Source organism: Natrix helvetica (assembly GCF_964273705.1).
Source record: "Natrix helvetica genome assembly, chromosome: 6".
NCBI lineage: Eukaryota > Metazoa > Chordata > Lepidosauria > Squamata > Natricidae > Natrix > Natrix helvetica.
This window is the reverse complement of record NC_138553.1, coordinates 73,717,213-73,733,097: the sequence shown is the minus strand read 5'-3', so window position 1 is coordinate 73,733,097 and position 15,885 is coordinate 73,717,213. Positions and strand designations below refer to the sequence as shown.

At 40.6% G+C, this 15,885-nt stretch overlaps 1 protein-coding gene across 1 annotated transcript in view; it reads left to right on the top strand.

Annotated features, from left to right (window-relative positions):
- Window positions 1-15,885, top strand: part of EFCAB6 (EF-hand calcium binding domain 6) — a 115,972-nt gene that overhangs the window by 64,595 nt on the left and 35,492 nt on the right. The window contains exons 19-22 of the mRNA XM_081957502.1: window positions 850-1,085; window positions 8,735-8,831; window positions 10,331-10,449; window positions 11,778-11,966. Coding sequence (XP_081813628.1) covers window positions 850-1,085; window positions 8,735-8,831; window positions 10,331-10,449; window positions 11,778-11,966 — 641 coding nt within the window. The remainder of the gene's footprint in view (window positions 1-849; window positions 1,086-8,734; window positions 8,832-10,330; window positions 10,450-11,777; window positions 11,967-15,885) is intronic.

The window sequence follows — 15,885 nt, the reverse complement described above, 5'->3', positions numbered from 1 at the left end:
ATTATTATTATTATTATTATTATTATTATTATTATTATTATTATTATTATTATTATTATTATTATTATTATTTGGATGGGTTGATTATTTTCAAAGACAGGAAAATCAGGAAGTCCAGGCTGTTCATAGTGAATATAAAGGTTTATTGTAAGCTCATGTTCTCTACAAGAATCTGAACTACTAATGGTCAAAGCAAATTGGCAGTAGATCAGAGTCAATGGAATTCAAGGTGGACTTAGATCTCTTGTGGGCATGAAGGTACTTGAGACAGATGACACATTTGACTCCTCCCTCAGGCCCAGCCTAGTCATTTCCTACATGTATATAGCTACCCATATCACAGCAATGACTCTGGATCTTTATCAGAATGGTATATACAATCCACTTTCCTATAAGCCACCCAGAGTGACGATAACAAAATTAATGAAATAAATGAATAAGTGAGTACTCCGTTATGCGGCGCTAGGGATTCGAACCACCGAACTGCCGACGTTTTTGATCGAAAAGCTCAGCATCTTAGCCACTGAGCCACCTATATCAGAATAAATAAAATAAAAATCAGAACAGGATACACTATTAAAAACTTCTATATGCTTGTCCAAACTGGCTTTAAAAGAAGACATTCAGATTTCCCATGTGACTTATTTCCTAAATAGTTTTAAATTTAGAATTTATATCAATAATCCAGCAAAAAGATTATTATTTTTTTAAAAAAACACACCTTTAGCTGAAGAGTTAATGTTATAGTATAATATAGTATCTAGTATAGTATATGGTATAATATAGTTTCTTTGAGTGGAAAAGAAAAGTTGATCCAATTTTGATACTCAGTTGGATGTTCCCTACTAGGATGCATATATTGCCTTCCGTAAAATAGATAGAAACAGTGATGGTGTAGTTACAATGCTTGACTTCCGACGCCTGCTGGACAGTTTCACGATCAGCATGACAGATGAGGAATTCGTGCGTCTTCTTGGTATGTTGGGAATGAATGAAACCTCTACCCTGAATTATCCAGAATTCCTTCAGTTGTTCCAAACTCACACAACTAAAGAGATGCGTCCTTGGTTGACCACGTCTTACAAGTAAGAAGAATAGAAATTTGGTTTATTTTGATTTACATTATCATTTAATTTGTTCTGATACTTGCAGGCAATACAATAGTCACTGCCTTCATTTGAGTTGCTGATGAGTCTGCATCGGTGGGATTCCAAAAATGTTACTACCAGTTTTGTGGGTGTGGCTTAGTGGGCGTGATGTGGCTTGGTGTGGCAGGGAAAGGATACTGTAAAATCTCCATTCCCAGTCTACTTCAGGGGAAGGTTACTGTAAAATCTCCATTCCCTCCCCACTCCAGGGGAAGATTACTGCAAAATCCCCATTCCCTCCTGATCAGCTGGGACTCAGGAGGCAGAGAATAGATGAAAGCTGGGCCAGTCAGAAGCGGTATTTACCGGTTCTCCGAACTACTCAAAATTTCCGCTACTGGTTCTCCAGAACTGGTCAGAATCTGCTGAATATCACTTCTGGTCTGCATATGGATGGAAGGTTGAACAACTGGCTCCCTGGTGCAGTCGTAACAATCGGAAGCTGAACATGCTTAAAACTGTAAAGATGAACGTGAATTTTAGAAGGAGCCTTTCTATTTTACAACCTCTTACTCCCTTTGACAGCACGGTATCAGCAGTAGAGTCTTTCACGTTTTGGGGTTCTATAGCATACCAGAACTTGAGATGGACATTCAACGTTAAAACCATAATTAAAAACGCACAACGAAGAATATTATTCCTGTGTGAATTCAGGAAGTTCAGAATTGCCCCAGGAGCTGTTAATGTAGTTTTACAGAGGAATTATTGAGTCTATTATTTGTACTTCTAGAACTGTCTGGTTTGGTACAGCAACCAAACAAATAGCTACAGGGTTGAACGGATAATTAAGACTGCAGAAAGAACATTTTCAACCTACTTGCCTTCCATAAAATACCTAGGGTTAGAAGGGGCATAAGAAAATATCTGCAAGACCCCTCACATCCTGGACACAAGTTGTTTCAACTCCTTCCCTCAAGATGGCGCTATAGGGCATTGCATGTCAAAATAATTAGATGCAGGGACAGATTTTGCCCTCCTGCCATCACTCTGCTGAACATCTAACCCATATAGTGTGACTATAGTATTATTATCTTATTATCTTCTTTTCTCCCCTTTTATTGGTATTATTATTATTATTATGATTGATCTTTAATTTGATTCACAGTCTGGGACTGGTAAAAACGTAACAGTTAAAGTCCTAACCAAGGACTTAAGAGCTGTTAAGGTAACATCTGAGCATATAGGCAGATATGATGATGATGATGATATGATGATGATGATGAAGAAGAAGATAGGGGTGGTGGTAATGTTGCTTTGCATATACACCGCATGCTTCTGTACCAGAGACAAATTTCTTGTGCGTCTAATCGCACTTGGGCAAATGCAATTCAGTTCCGTTCAATTCATTATATTAATCTGAAGCAAATTAATAATTGGATGCAAGAAATGTTATGTGGGATTCTATGGCGTAAAGTAATTTAGGATGTAAACTATTTCAAGAAAGCATCAGAACCTCATTTTGTTCTTTTTGGTAGGAATTTAAGCATATTAGTGTATTAATGAATATATGAATTATGAATAATGACAAATGAGTGAATGCATTTTTGCTTTTTAAATACTTATTAATGTTTTTTTTAAAAAATCAAGCATTTCTATAATTATCTTTTTCAAATCTTACATAACAGCATTTTTAAAAGGAATTGTCAGCTCTCCCAAGTAGACTAGGAATAAATTCGACAGGAAGGTTAGGGCTACTTTTATTGAGTAAGCTATATAACAACGAAATCTTGCAACTCTGATTGTGCTAGGTCTTCCCCTTCTTAGGCCCAAAAGAATTAGGGAATCCTCTGCCTGAGTATATGTATATTTGTTTGGGATTTAAGAAACACTTTCTCCTTGTAATAATGGATCTGACCGATCTCTGTCAAGATCATCTTTCTTTCTACTATAACTCAGTAAATCAAGTTTGTTTATTCAGAAGATTTGGTTCCATTGTACCAAAATGAACTGAAATGTGATTGCCAGCCTGCATTTCAGTGGAAAAATCCACAGAAAAACAGTAAGAAAGCTCAGGTACATCTTTTTGCTTTTAGGAGTCTACTGTAATTTTCACCCAAGATTCCTACTTTACGTTCTACAATCTGCAGCTTGTAAGATCTTTGGCTGGTGTTTTTTTTTTTAAATTAGCGTTTAAGGTTCCTATTGGTATTTAATTATATTGCTTTCAATTGCACTGTTATTTCTGAAAGCAACTTTGTTTTTTCAGGGAAGTGAGATATAAATAAATATTCTATTATACATTCTGTATGCAAAGTGAAGTATAAGCATTTGATTTTCAACATCCTGTAAACTCAGCTGTAAGGTAACCTAGGCAACCATTTAAGAAGCTTTTAAAAAACGTCCTCATCACAGATCCACAGTATTGGAAAATGGATGAGAAATCTGGAAAACCACAGCAGGTTTTTTTTTTAAAAAAAATCATTGCTTTCCAGTTTCATGGAAGGGGACCATAAAAGTGCCTGTTGGCCATGCTCCTTCTGTTGCAGCCCTTCAACCTTATCACCTCTAGGAACTGAAGGGCTAAAATCTACATGGAGAAGTTGCTATACCTGCATCCACATCCATGATTTTGAATTACAATACAATACAATACAATAGCAGAGTTGGAAGGGACCTTGGAGGTCTTCTAGTCCAGCCCCCTGCCTAGGCAGGAAACCCTATACCGTTTCAGACAAATGGCTATCCAACATCTTCTTAAAGACTTCCAGTGTTGGGGCATTCACAACTTCTGGAGGCAACTTCTGTTCCACTGATTAATTGTTCTCACTGTCAGGAAATTTCTCCTCAGTTCTAAGTTGCTTCTCTCCTTGGTTAGTTTCCACCCATTGCTTCTTGTTCTACCCTCAGCTGCCTTGGAGAATAGTTTGACTCCCTCTTCTTTGTGGCAACCCCTGAGATATTGGAAGACTGCTATCATGTCTTGATTTTCTTGAACTCATCCAATTGCAATGAGACCGTACTTGGAGTTCCGAGGACTAGACATTACTTTTCCAGAAAGGTTAGAACAGGAAAGCAGAGAAGTTGACAAAGGTGATCTCTATGAGCACAGACTAAAATAACTTGTGATAGTCAAATCAAATCAGAATAGAGCTGTAAGGGACTTTGGAGGTCTTCTAGTCCAACCCCCTGCTCAAGCACAAGATCCTATATTATTTCAGACAAGTCTCTTCTTAAAAACCTCCAGTGATGAAGGCGAGCTGTTCCATTGGTTGATTGTCCTCACTGTTAGGAAGTTTCTCTTCAATTCCAGGTTGCTTCTCCTTGATTAGTTTCCATCCATTGTCCTGTCCTCTGGTGCCTTGGAAAATAAATTGACCCCCCTTTTCTTTGTGGCAGCCTCTAATACTGGACTACTGCTATCAAACCCCCCAGATCTTAATTTCTCTAGATTAGCCAAACCCAAATCCTTCAACCGTTCTTCATATGTTTTAGCCTCCAGACCTTTAGACATCTTAGTTGCGCTTCTTTGCACTTTTTCCAAGTCAGCCTGAGGAAAAGAATTTGGAGGGGAAAGATGATGTCGTGGCCCACCAGCGGCCAGTGGAGTTGGCAGCAGAGGCGGACAGTGAGGAGGTTGGGGAGGGGCATGGCCTAGTCCTGGAGGCTGGGGAAGGCTCGGATGAGGGCTATGTGTCAGAGGCAGAGACCGGGCCAAGGCTGTCTGGCAGTGATCAGGTGCCTTTGAAACTAGACAGCAGTGAGGCAGAGGAACAGCTAGAGCCTGTTCCCACTGCCAGAAGAAAAAAATAACTCAGAAATCAGGGTAGACTTGGGAGTAAAGTCACAGGTGGAAGGTGATTGGTCCCTCCCATAGGAAATAAAAGAGGAGTGAACAGGGAGTGGGCTTTCGCAGGAAACAATTCATTTGTTCGGTCGTTAGCTTCATTTCAGGAGTGTGAAGATCTGTCCGTGAATCTCAGAGACTCTGTGCCCAGTCTTTCCTTGCACAGCACCTCATTTGGAAAAATATTTACATGACAAATCCTTTGGCTTTTTTCTGCCTAGGTGTAAAACCTTGCTTTTCTCCACATCTACTTTCACATTAAATTTAGTCTGCTAGAGCTGTGGAGAGAGATGCTGGTTTACTAAGTAATTTATTTTAAAATTCTGTAAGACACAGGAGAGAATAGGGTGTAAACCAAAAATAAACAGTTCGGCACAATATAGCAAAAATTAAAGAAACGAATAAAATCCAAATTTGATAGAGCTGCAAGTGGGAAGAACTTCCTTTTTATTCCTCTACCACAAGGAACGAGGCTCCCACTAGGTTGTCTTTGCAGCTTGATTGGCCCTCAGTGGCAACCATTTTCTTTGTAATTTTCTCTTTCGTTGATAGTAAACCCATGTCACAAAAGAACAGCCATTTTCATCTTGTTACTTAATGAAAGAACCGTAAACCGCTCAGAATCCCTATAGACTAGCATAGAAACCCAGGAAATATATAAAATAAATTGATGCTACAATCTCAACCGTAAGTTTTAAAAGTAAGTGTCCATAAAAACCAGTTGAGTGGTCCAAAACATGAAGAGCAGAGTTTTCCTTGATGTTTTAGATTACTCTAAAAAAATGCACACCTCCAAACATAGAGACATTGCCTGAAGGGACAGTTTTCTGTCATCACGTTCTATTTCATTCTGCAAAATATGTACCGTGTTTTGGCTGTTGGCCTAATTGGAATCAATGGGAGTCTTGTAGTCAAGTTTATGGGCTCTTTGTTTGGTTTCAGTGTATTCAGTCTATTATATTAAGTGTGAGACATAATTGTAGGCATTTTGTTTGTGGAATGGGGATGAGTAGGAATTGGGGAGGGGAGGGTTACTGCCGGCATTACTGGTGCAAAAATTTTGTGTGCGCGTACTCGCTTCACTCACTCACACACACACACACACCAGTTGCATTTTGTGCGCATTTGCACAGAAACAGGTCTGCGCATGCGCAAAACGTTAAAAAAGAAAAATAAATAAATTTGTGCAGTGAAAATTGTTCTGTGCGTTTGCAGAACCAAAGATCAAGATGCCGCTGCCGTATGAGAACCGGTTTGGGGGGCGTGGCAGGCCTGGGCCGCTGCCGGTTCCAGCGACCGAGCCCGCCAAACCACTACCGGTTTGGCCAAACCGGTCCAAACTGGTAGGAATCCCCCTCTGATAGGAATGGCTTAATGCTTCCTACTCTGTCTCTCTACTCAAAAAATCCAATCTTGAATTCTGCTCTTTTTCTTCTCTCTAGTTTCACATTCATCCCATCAAACTTCCCGGTATAATCCTTCAAATTAACCTCCCTCACTTCATATATAGCTTGAACTCACTCAAGTCAATATTAAGTGCAATTCTTTATTTTTTTAAAAATGTATCCACAGCCAGAGAGGATGATGTTGCACGGTTGAAAGGAAGCCAGAACAAAAACTCAGGAGAGGGAGCTTCATCACTGGCTATTTAATACTATGTGCCAAAAAAAGAACTTGGCAAGCTAGAATGATCAGTCAGTAATTTTTCCCCCCGGGTTTCCTAAGGGAACAAGAAGCCAGGAATCTGCATATAAGTTAATAAAGCCTTGAGAGAGTTTGGCTGCTCCTTCCTATGCGGGCCTTATGGGTAGATAAATGCCTGCTTGTTGGTTTAGATCAGAGTTCCCCAACCTTTCTGGGTTGGCAACCTGGCCTCTGCCAGTTTGCACTGGGCGAACCGGTAGTGACGACGGCACGCAGCTCTCTCCACCCACCCATACATCATCAGTGACCTTCTGCGCATGCATGCATGCTCCTGCTACTGAACCGGTTGTTAGGTAAGCTCCCCGTTGGGAGAGCGAGTGCGTTCAGAGAAGCATTGTGAGAGTTGTGTTGGAGAACACACAAACCAGCATACAGAGACACTGCAGTTTAAATAGGCTTTTACTTTCGTGGAAATAGAGGTATCAGAGTCCATCAAACAGTCCAAGTCATACACAGATAAGACAGTCAGTCATCAACGTCTTTCAGTTAAGGGATAATCCAAATAACATAGTCCATAATCATACAAACAGTCCGGTACATAAAGTTTGCTAGTAGTTGCAAAACTTACAATAGCTCACGGCACTTCTGACAGCCAGCTTCCAAACACTCAGATCAGATCAGCATCTAACAGTGATTCTGGCTCCATCTTGTGGCCGATTGAGGAAACAGCAGCCAATCACATTTACAGCATGATTTAAAGAAACAGTTACAGCATTGTTATATGATTTATCTATTGCCAACCCAACGGTTAGATTATATTCCTAACACCGGTAATGAAAATAAGAGGATTTCATGCCTGCCTGAGAGGAAGGGGATGATTTTGTGGGAGGGGCATGTGCATGTGCACATGTATATGCGCCAGCACCCACAACCTTCACAGCAATGTTCATGCAAGTGGGGCTGCAAGCGCCCACAACGAGGCTTGTCCAAGTGGGGTTGAGTGCGCATGCGTGTGCATTGGCTGGCCATTCACACGTCCCTGTGGCGATTAGGCCACGACCTGGTAATGGGCTGCGGCCCACAGGCTGGGGACCCCTGGTTTAGATGAAGGGCTGTGTTGTGACCCACCAGTGGAGCTGGCAGCAGATTCGGACAGTGAGGAGGTTGGGGAGGAACATGGGCCAGTCCTGGAGTCTGAGGAAGGCTCTGATGAGGGCTCTGGGTCAGAGGCAGAGAGGGGGCCAGGGCCGTCTGACAGTTATCAGCTGCCTTCAGAGTCAGACATGAATGAGGGAGACAAACAGCTGGAGCCTGTTCCCAATGTATGCATGCACAGAGTTGCCAGACAAAGGGAACAGGTAAGGAACAAGGGTGGACTTGGGAGTAAGGCCTCAGGTGAATGGTGAATGCCCCCCCCCCCAGTAGGGAATAAAAGAGGAGCGAATGGGGAGTGGAGTTTGCAGGAGACCATTAGATCATTCCTGCATTCTTGCCAAGTATTGCGACGTCTTAAAGATATCAGCCTGGCCACTCTCCAACCCTGATAAAGTAATTGTGAACTATATTGAAAGACTGTGGGAGAGGAAAGACTTTGCTGGAGAGGAATTCACTGTAAATTAAATAAAAGCGGTTTATCGGGACGAGGACTCGGCTTCGTGGGCTGCTCTTCTGATATGGGTTCAGCACAACTTCTGAAAGAGCAAGGCATACAACCTGCACAGGACAAGTAAAAGAGATGTGGCAGCTTATCAGTGGCTTTAGTTGAATTTTATAGTCAAACGGACACAACGATTTTCTAGTGATTTTCAGACCACTGCATGCTGAAGTTGCACTGGATCCTTTAGACATTCATAGAGCTTGCTTTGATTTACATATATTTTCCCTTTAAATCTCAGCTGCAGTTAAGGCATTTGACCAATCCGTATTTGCATATGTTGACAAGAATGAAGGGAAGTTTTAAAGAGATTTTTAATTTGCAGCTGGAGGGGGGGAGGGGGGAAGTAATTGTAAGGAACTCATTTGTATGCAGATCTCTGAGGTAAGTCTTAAAAACTCTCTGTACGAAACATAAGAAGAAAACAAACAAACAAAACATGTAAGATGTTAATGAACCCTTTTAGAAAAAAATATATAACTATAATAATTTTTGTTTTCTAAGACCTAGGCGTATTGTAGCCGATGCAGATCTGGCTTGTGAACAAGCTCACAGCTATCTTAGTCTCAAAGCACAGAACAGATGGGGTGACTTTGCTATGGTAAGACCTGAAGTAGCTTTGAAACATACATGTGTCTAAAATGCTTTTAAAGGGCTTCAGACAATGCTTAGCTTTGATGGGATGTGGAATTTTTTTTTAAATTGTTGCTAAACAACCTTCTAAAAGCAAACCGTTAACAAGCATAAACAAATAGCTCATTAGCGATCAAAATGAGTAAAATAATGTATTTCACAATCTGAGTTTAAGCTGCTGAACATTTCAGATTCTTTAAAAGAGAGAATGCAGCAAAATATACCGTATTTTTCGGAGTATAAGACGCACCCTTTTTCCTCAAAAAAGAGGATGAAAATCTGGGTGCATCTTATGCACGGAATACAGCATTTTCTGCCTCCTGAAACCCTGCCCCCTTCACCAAAATGGCCATGCATAGCTTTTAGGAGGCTTTCAGAGAGTTCCTGGGGGCTGGGGAGAGCAGAAATGAGCAAACAACGGGCTGTTTTTTGCTCACTTACCCCCCATCCCCAAGGAGCACTCTAAAAGCCTCCTAAAGGCTAGGCATGCCCTTTTTTGACAAAAAAAAATGGACTTTTTTTGCTCATTTTTGCCCACCCCCCCCCACCCCCCAGGAGCACTCTACAAGCCTCCTAAAGGCTAGGCATGCCGTTTTTGGAGGGGAAAAAACAGGCCCGTTTTCGCGAAAAACAGGCTGTTTTGGGGGAGGTTTGCAGAGTGCAAAAACTTCTCTTTTTTAATTTGCCTGTTCAAAACCTTGGTGTGTCTTATACTCCCAAAAATATGGGTATATCTATTACATTTATGGAAGTCCATGGTTGGTGGTAATGGGACTAAAATGCATAGGAGTTCCAAACTTGATAGTTGAAATAAGCCCCCGCCACAGCCAACTCACCATGGCCAACTCACTGCAGCCAACTCACCCCGACACGACTCGTCATGGGACAAGAGTTACACTAATATCAAAGGAATGGTGAGATAGAATCGTTAAGAAAAGGATGCTAAAGGAAGGACAAAAGGATATGTGAATGACAAAAATTAAAATATATTTTTAATTATTCTGAATAATTAAATTGAATTGTTGAATTGAGTTCAACAATTGCAAGGAGTTGGCTGTGGCAAGTTGTCCCATTCCGGCCCAGAGTGTGTATTCCATTAATCCCTTCCACTGCAAACATTCTATTAAGTAAGAATTATCCATAGTGGATCTTGCACAGAATTTGTAGGCTTTAAGTTATACTGTGATAGGCCCAAGTTAAGTAACAATAGCAGCAGGACTATAAAGCAGAGAAAGCAAATTTTTTTTTACTACCGAACCAGTAGTAATGGCATCCGGAACTCATCCCTGCTGCTCTTCCTCAGTTACTGTATCCTTCACTTCTGATTCTGGGCCCCTTTAATTCCTTGAGATCGTAGAGGAAATGTTGACTTTTCTTTCTTATGATTGTTTATGAATAGAAGATAAAAGCTGCCTTTTTATGCTCTCAAACGTTTGTCTCTGTTATTAAATATATTTCATGTTTTAGCACTTCCATGAATACGATGCTGATGGAAATGCCATAGTTACGAAAAAAGATTTGAAGGACGTTCTCTTTAGATGTGGTATCCCAGTAAACCCCAAAGAATTTGAAAAACTTTGGGCAAGGTAAGGCTTTGTTAATAATATCCTTCCCTCATTACTTGTAGACTTTAATATACATCAGGATAAAAAAAATTCGACTTTAAAAAAAAAATACTGTATTTTTCAGAGTATAAGATGCACCAAGATTTTGAAGAGGCAAATTAAAAAAAAAGTTTTTGCACTCTGCACACCTCCCCAAAACAGCCCATTTTTCGCAAAAACAGGGCTGTTTTTTGTAAAAAAAAATGTGCATGCATAGCCTTTAGGAGGCTTCCAGTGTGCTCCTGGGGACTGGGCGAGCGAGGGCAAAAATGAGCAAAAAATGGTCCATTTTTCGCTCAATTTTGCCCTCTCCAGTTTCGGGAGGCCAAAAACGCTGTATTCAGTGGAAAAGATGCACCCAGATTTTCACCCTCTTTTTTGGGGGGGAAAGGTGCGTCTTATTGGCCGAAAAATACAGTACCACTCTCTGTGTTGTCTATGGTTTTATCTGTATTTGTCTGATTGATTTACACTTCCGTAATAGGCCCACGGCACTATATTTGGAGGTTAGAAATAATTGACGTTATCATCTGTGTCAATCCCCCACTCTCCATCAATGTGACCCCAGTTTATGTTTTTCTGCTCTGCTTTTGAAGAACAACTTTCTTTGTTAGGATGCTTTTGCTCATTTGAGATAGTTGTCTCCAGTTTCTGGCATGCCAACCCTAGAATCTCACTTCCTGCATTCATAGGTGGGCTTCAAAAATGTTAGCAAGGGGTTTTCTGCCCGATTGCTGAGTAGGCGTGGCCATGATGTGTCTGGCCTAGTTGGCCTCCTGCACCACGGTGTGTGTGTGCATTTTGCCCTCTCTGGACTCCAGGGGCTTTCCTCGAGTCTCCGGGAGGGCAAAAACAACCTTCCAAGGCCCCTCCGGCCCCCTGGAGGCTGGAAACGTACCCATTTCTGGTCTTCCTGAACTTCTGGCACGCCCATTTTTTGCCCTCCCCGAGGCTCCATGCCCGCCCTGCACTTAACCTGCATCCAAAACGGGCCACTTGGGGACTCTGGGAGGGGCTGGATGGGTGGGGCCAGCCAGGAGTGGGATTTGGGAGTTCTCGGAAGTGCACAGAATCTTAGGTTTTCATAAGAAGAAAATCAAACTAGACTATATTTCCTAGAAATTGTTCCTATGGCTATTACATAAAGCATAGTATCTTAGTGAAATACTTATTTCTTTTTCTGATGTATCTTCCACATTTTTCATATAGCTGTGTAACACTTGCTCCTAAACCGAGCATAGACAATTCAAGATTCTGTCATATACAGGGCCCATAAAGCAATTACTTTGTCTTCTCTGAACTTTTAAAAGGTATGATCCGAACGCAAAAGGCTACCTTACTCATCAAGATTTCCTGCAAAAAATGGGTGTGGAGAATGCACCTCCTGACAGTGGTCTCAATAAGCAGTTTTCAGCTGATAACTACCCACACTTTTTGGAACATTACAAAGGAGATGAAAAGAAACACATTGACATCAATGAAATCATAAATAAGATCAGGTAATATTTCATAAATAACAATCAGGTAACTTTTCTTGATCACCGTTCTTATATATTTGAGTTGAAGAGGAATGGGTCACCACCAATGGAACAATTAGATCATTTTATTAATCTTTCTGGAAACCCCTTTAGATGGCCTTGAATGTTACTTTAATGGTGAATCAAGTAATTAATATCTTGTTGTTACTTCAGTCAATGTCACGATAGTATTTCATATTCTTTGGGTGCCTTCAAGTCAATTTTTCACTCCTGGTGACTGCTTGGATTAGTCCCTGCAGTTTTCTTGACAGTTTTTTGCCATTGCCTAGTTCCCAGGACTGAGAAAGAGTGAATGGCCCAAGATCATTCAGCTGGATTTGTGCTTTAACTACTATGCTAATATGACTCTCATTTCATGGTTACATTAGAATAAAAAAAATAAACCCCAGTTTGTCAGTCCAGATGTTTTGTACGATGTACAGGTTTGTATTTTCAGTTGACAGAAATCAATCTATCATACATATAATCAGTGGTGGAATTAAAAAAATTGTCACTACCGGTTCTGTGGGCGTGGCTTGTTGGGCGTGGCTTGTTGGGCATTACAGGGGAAGGATACTGCAAAATCCCCATCCCTCCCCACTCCTGGGGAAAGGATACTGTAAAATCTCCATTTCCACCTCACTCCTGGGGGAAGGATACTGCAAAATCCCCATTCCCTCCCCACCCCACTAACCTGCTTTCCAGCTCCATTCTCCTGTGCAGGACAACAAAAAAAGACCCAGCCAATCAGCGGGGACTCGGGAGGCAGCCAATAGATGGGGGTGGAACCAGCCAGAGGTGGTATTTGCTGGTTCTCCAAACTACTCAAAATTTCTACCGGTTCTCCAGAACCTGTCAGAACTGGCTGAATACCACCTCTGCATATAATAAAAAATAAGTTTGTTTCTGTAGCCCTGATGCAGACACATTTCCTTGGGTATAAGCCTTGTTTTGCTTGAAAAGAGATTAAAGTCTGTCTATGTATATATACTATTAAAGTTCTGATTTCCATAACCTTTAGCTGGGAGAAACCCGTGTATCACATAGCAAAACGTTTTGAACCAAACTACCTCAAATGAGATGCCTTACAGAATGCCTCCAAAATCCAAGAGCCACGACTCCCATGGAAAGGAAATTTGCATTTTATGGCATAAACCAGTTTATGATATAATAACAATGTGCCGTAAACACATTTCCTGTGCTAATGTTTGATTATGCTATACAGTTAAGTGTCAACCATTTTCAAAGCAGATACATCTCTGAATGTATCCCAACTTTTGCAGTGAAAGAAGTACATTAGAAGTTCTTGCTTTGTTGAAGGCATTGCGGAATCTGGTAAAGCAATATTTATGAAACAATGACCCAAGGGAATTGTCTATTGTTTCTTAAAGAATAAAACAAGCCTCCGTAAATATATGTACACTGAACCCTGCTTAGGTTTGCCCAGACCCTCATTTCTGAATATCTTTTGCCTTAAATTATTTGTCTCTTTCCAGTGCTTGTCCAACTCTGTCACTGTCGTCTATCTCTAGAATTCTTTGTCTATCTCTTTACTCTCTGTATTTCTATTTATCTACGCTAACCATTAATCATTCCTCTAGTGGCAGTGGTGAAGGATACTGCAAAATCCCCATTACCTCCCCACTCCTGGGGGAAGGATATTGCAAAATCCCCATTCCCACCCCACTCCAGGGGAAGGATACTGCAAAATATCCATTCCCACCCCACTCCTGGAGGAAGGATATTGCAAGATATCCATTCCCACCCCACTCCAGGGGAAGGATACTGCAAAATCCCCCCCCCACTCCTGGGGAAAGGATATTGCAAAATATCTATTCCCACCCCACTCCTGGAGGAAGGATATTGCAAAATCCCCATTCCCTCCCCACTCCTGGAGGAAGGATATGGCAAAATATCTATTCCCACCCCACTCCAGGGGAAGGATACTGCAAAATCCCCATTCCCATCCCACTCTGGGGTCAGCCAGAGGTAGCATTTGTCGGTTCCCCAAACTACTCAAAATTGTCACTATTGGTTCTCCAGAACCTGTCAGAACCTGCTGAATTTCACCCGTGTCTGGTGGCCATTCTCATAGAAGGAAAGGTTTTAGATTTACCCATTCCTAGAAACATTATTGCAGGTATGCTTGTTTCTGTCAATCTAAAGATGTATTTTTCAACCTCAACAACAATGTGGATGTACTTCAACTGCTAGAATACCCCAGTCGGCATGCCAGTTGAGTCCATATACATCTTAAAAGTTGTTGAGGTTGAGCAACATTGGTCTAAAAGAAGGCAAAAGATAGGGATTTCTCCAGAATTAATGGGACTTCTCTATTCTCCATGATCCTTCTCTGACCCAAGAGCTTCCATTTGTTTCTTGCAACAATTGCAAAATTCATTTTCTGGAAACATGGCTGGCACCAACTTGGGCAAAGTTGTTATTTTTTTTCTATCGGGGTGAATTTTTCCTCCATCCACACAATGAGTTTGGCACCAAAACAATCCAAAGCAATTGGTATGATTGGTGGCTACCTTTTAATGCTTGTGAAAATACCTACTGACCCCTCACATCCTGGACATAAATTGTTTCAACTTCTACCCTCAAAATGACACTATAGGGCACTGCACACCAGAACAACAAGACACAAGGACAGTTGATTTCTGAATGCCATCACTCTGCTAAACAACTAATCCCCACAATACTGTCAAATTATCTATTAAGACTGTATTACTATTATTCTTCTCTTCCTTCCTAGTACCTATCTCTTTCCAATTATGACTATGACCATGTTGCTTATATCTTTAAAATTTATATTGTTTTATTTGTTTCCTAGTATAATTTGATTGCTTATTAGTAACCTTGACTATCACTAAGTGTTGTATCTTATGATTCTTGATGAATGTATTTTATTTTATTTTTCTTTATGCACACTGAGAGCATATGCACCAAAGACAAATTCCTTATGTGTCGAATCACACTTGGTCAATAAAGAATTCTATTCTATTCTATTATTATATTATATCACTGTCTCTTCTTTATATACACTGAGAGCATATGCACCAAAGACAAATTTCCTGTGTGTCCAAGAATTCTATTCTGTTCTGTTCTGTTCTATTCTATTCTATTCTATTCTATTCTATTCTATTCTATTCTATTCTATCATTGTCTCTTCTGTTTCACAAATAACTACAAAACCAAAATTTGGCTACCCTATTCTTAAAGATGGAAAAAACAAAGAGGAGACTCCCTAAATCATTTTAATAGTCTTTGATGTTCTGCAATACAATGGATCTTCCTTCCTTCAGCCTCTATAATACAGAGAAACCTGTAAATTGTTGTTCTTTCCATTCTGCCCAAATGTTTTATAAACATGTTTCTTAGCTTATAGTTTGCCCAGAATTCAGTTGACAAAGGCTTCTGAGAAACTTTGAATTCAAGGAAGAGGCAATCTGGATGTATATATTTTTCTTTTGTTTTAGCTTAAAAGGAACAAATATCCCAAATTAGAAACATTTAAAAAGGGATTGTCCTGTATTTCAAAATAAATTCAAAACATTGGCAAGTGAAGTGATATTTTTTAAAAAATGTTTTGGTTTGGCAGCCTGGCTAAATCCATAGTTTTCAACATATACTTGGTACTTGGGATGTTAATTTTTTGCCATGATTGGAATAATTACTGCTTGGCAACCATTTACTCGGTCCAAGAAATGGCTAACACTTGATTTTCTAAAAATAAAGAGAGAAAGTAGATTGTGATTACCATTTTTTCATTGTTAGCATGTACTAGAACAGTGATGGCGAACCTATGGCATGCGTGCCACAAGTGGCACGCGGAGCCATTTGTCAGGGCACGCAAGGCGCTGCCCTGTCAGCTGGCCAGCGTGCATGCGCGCGCTGG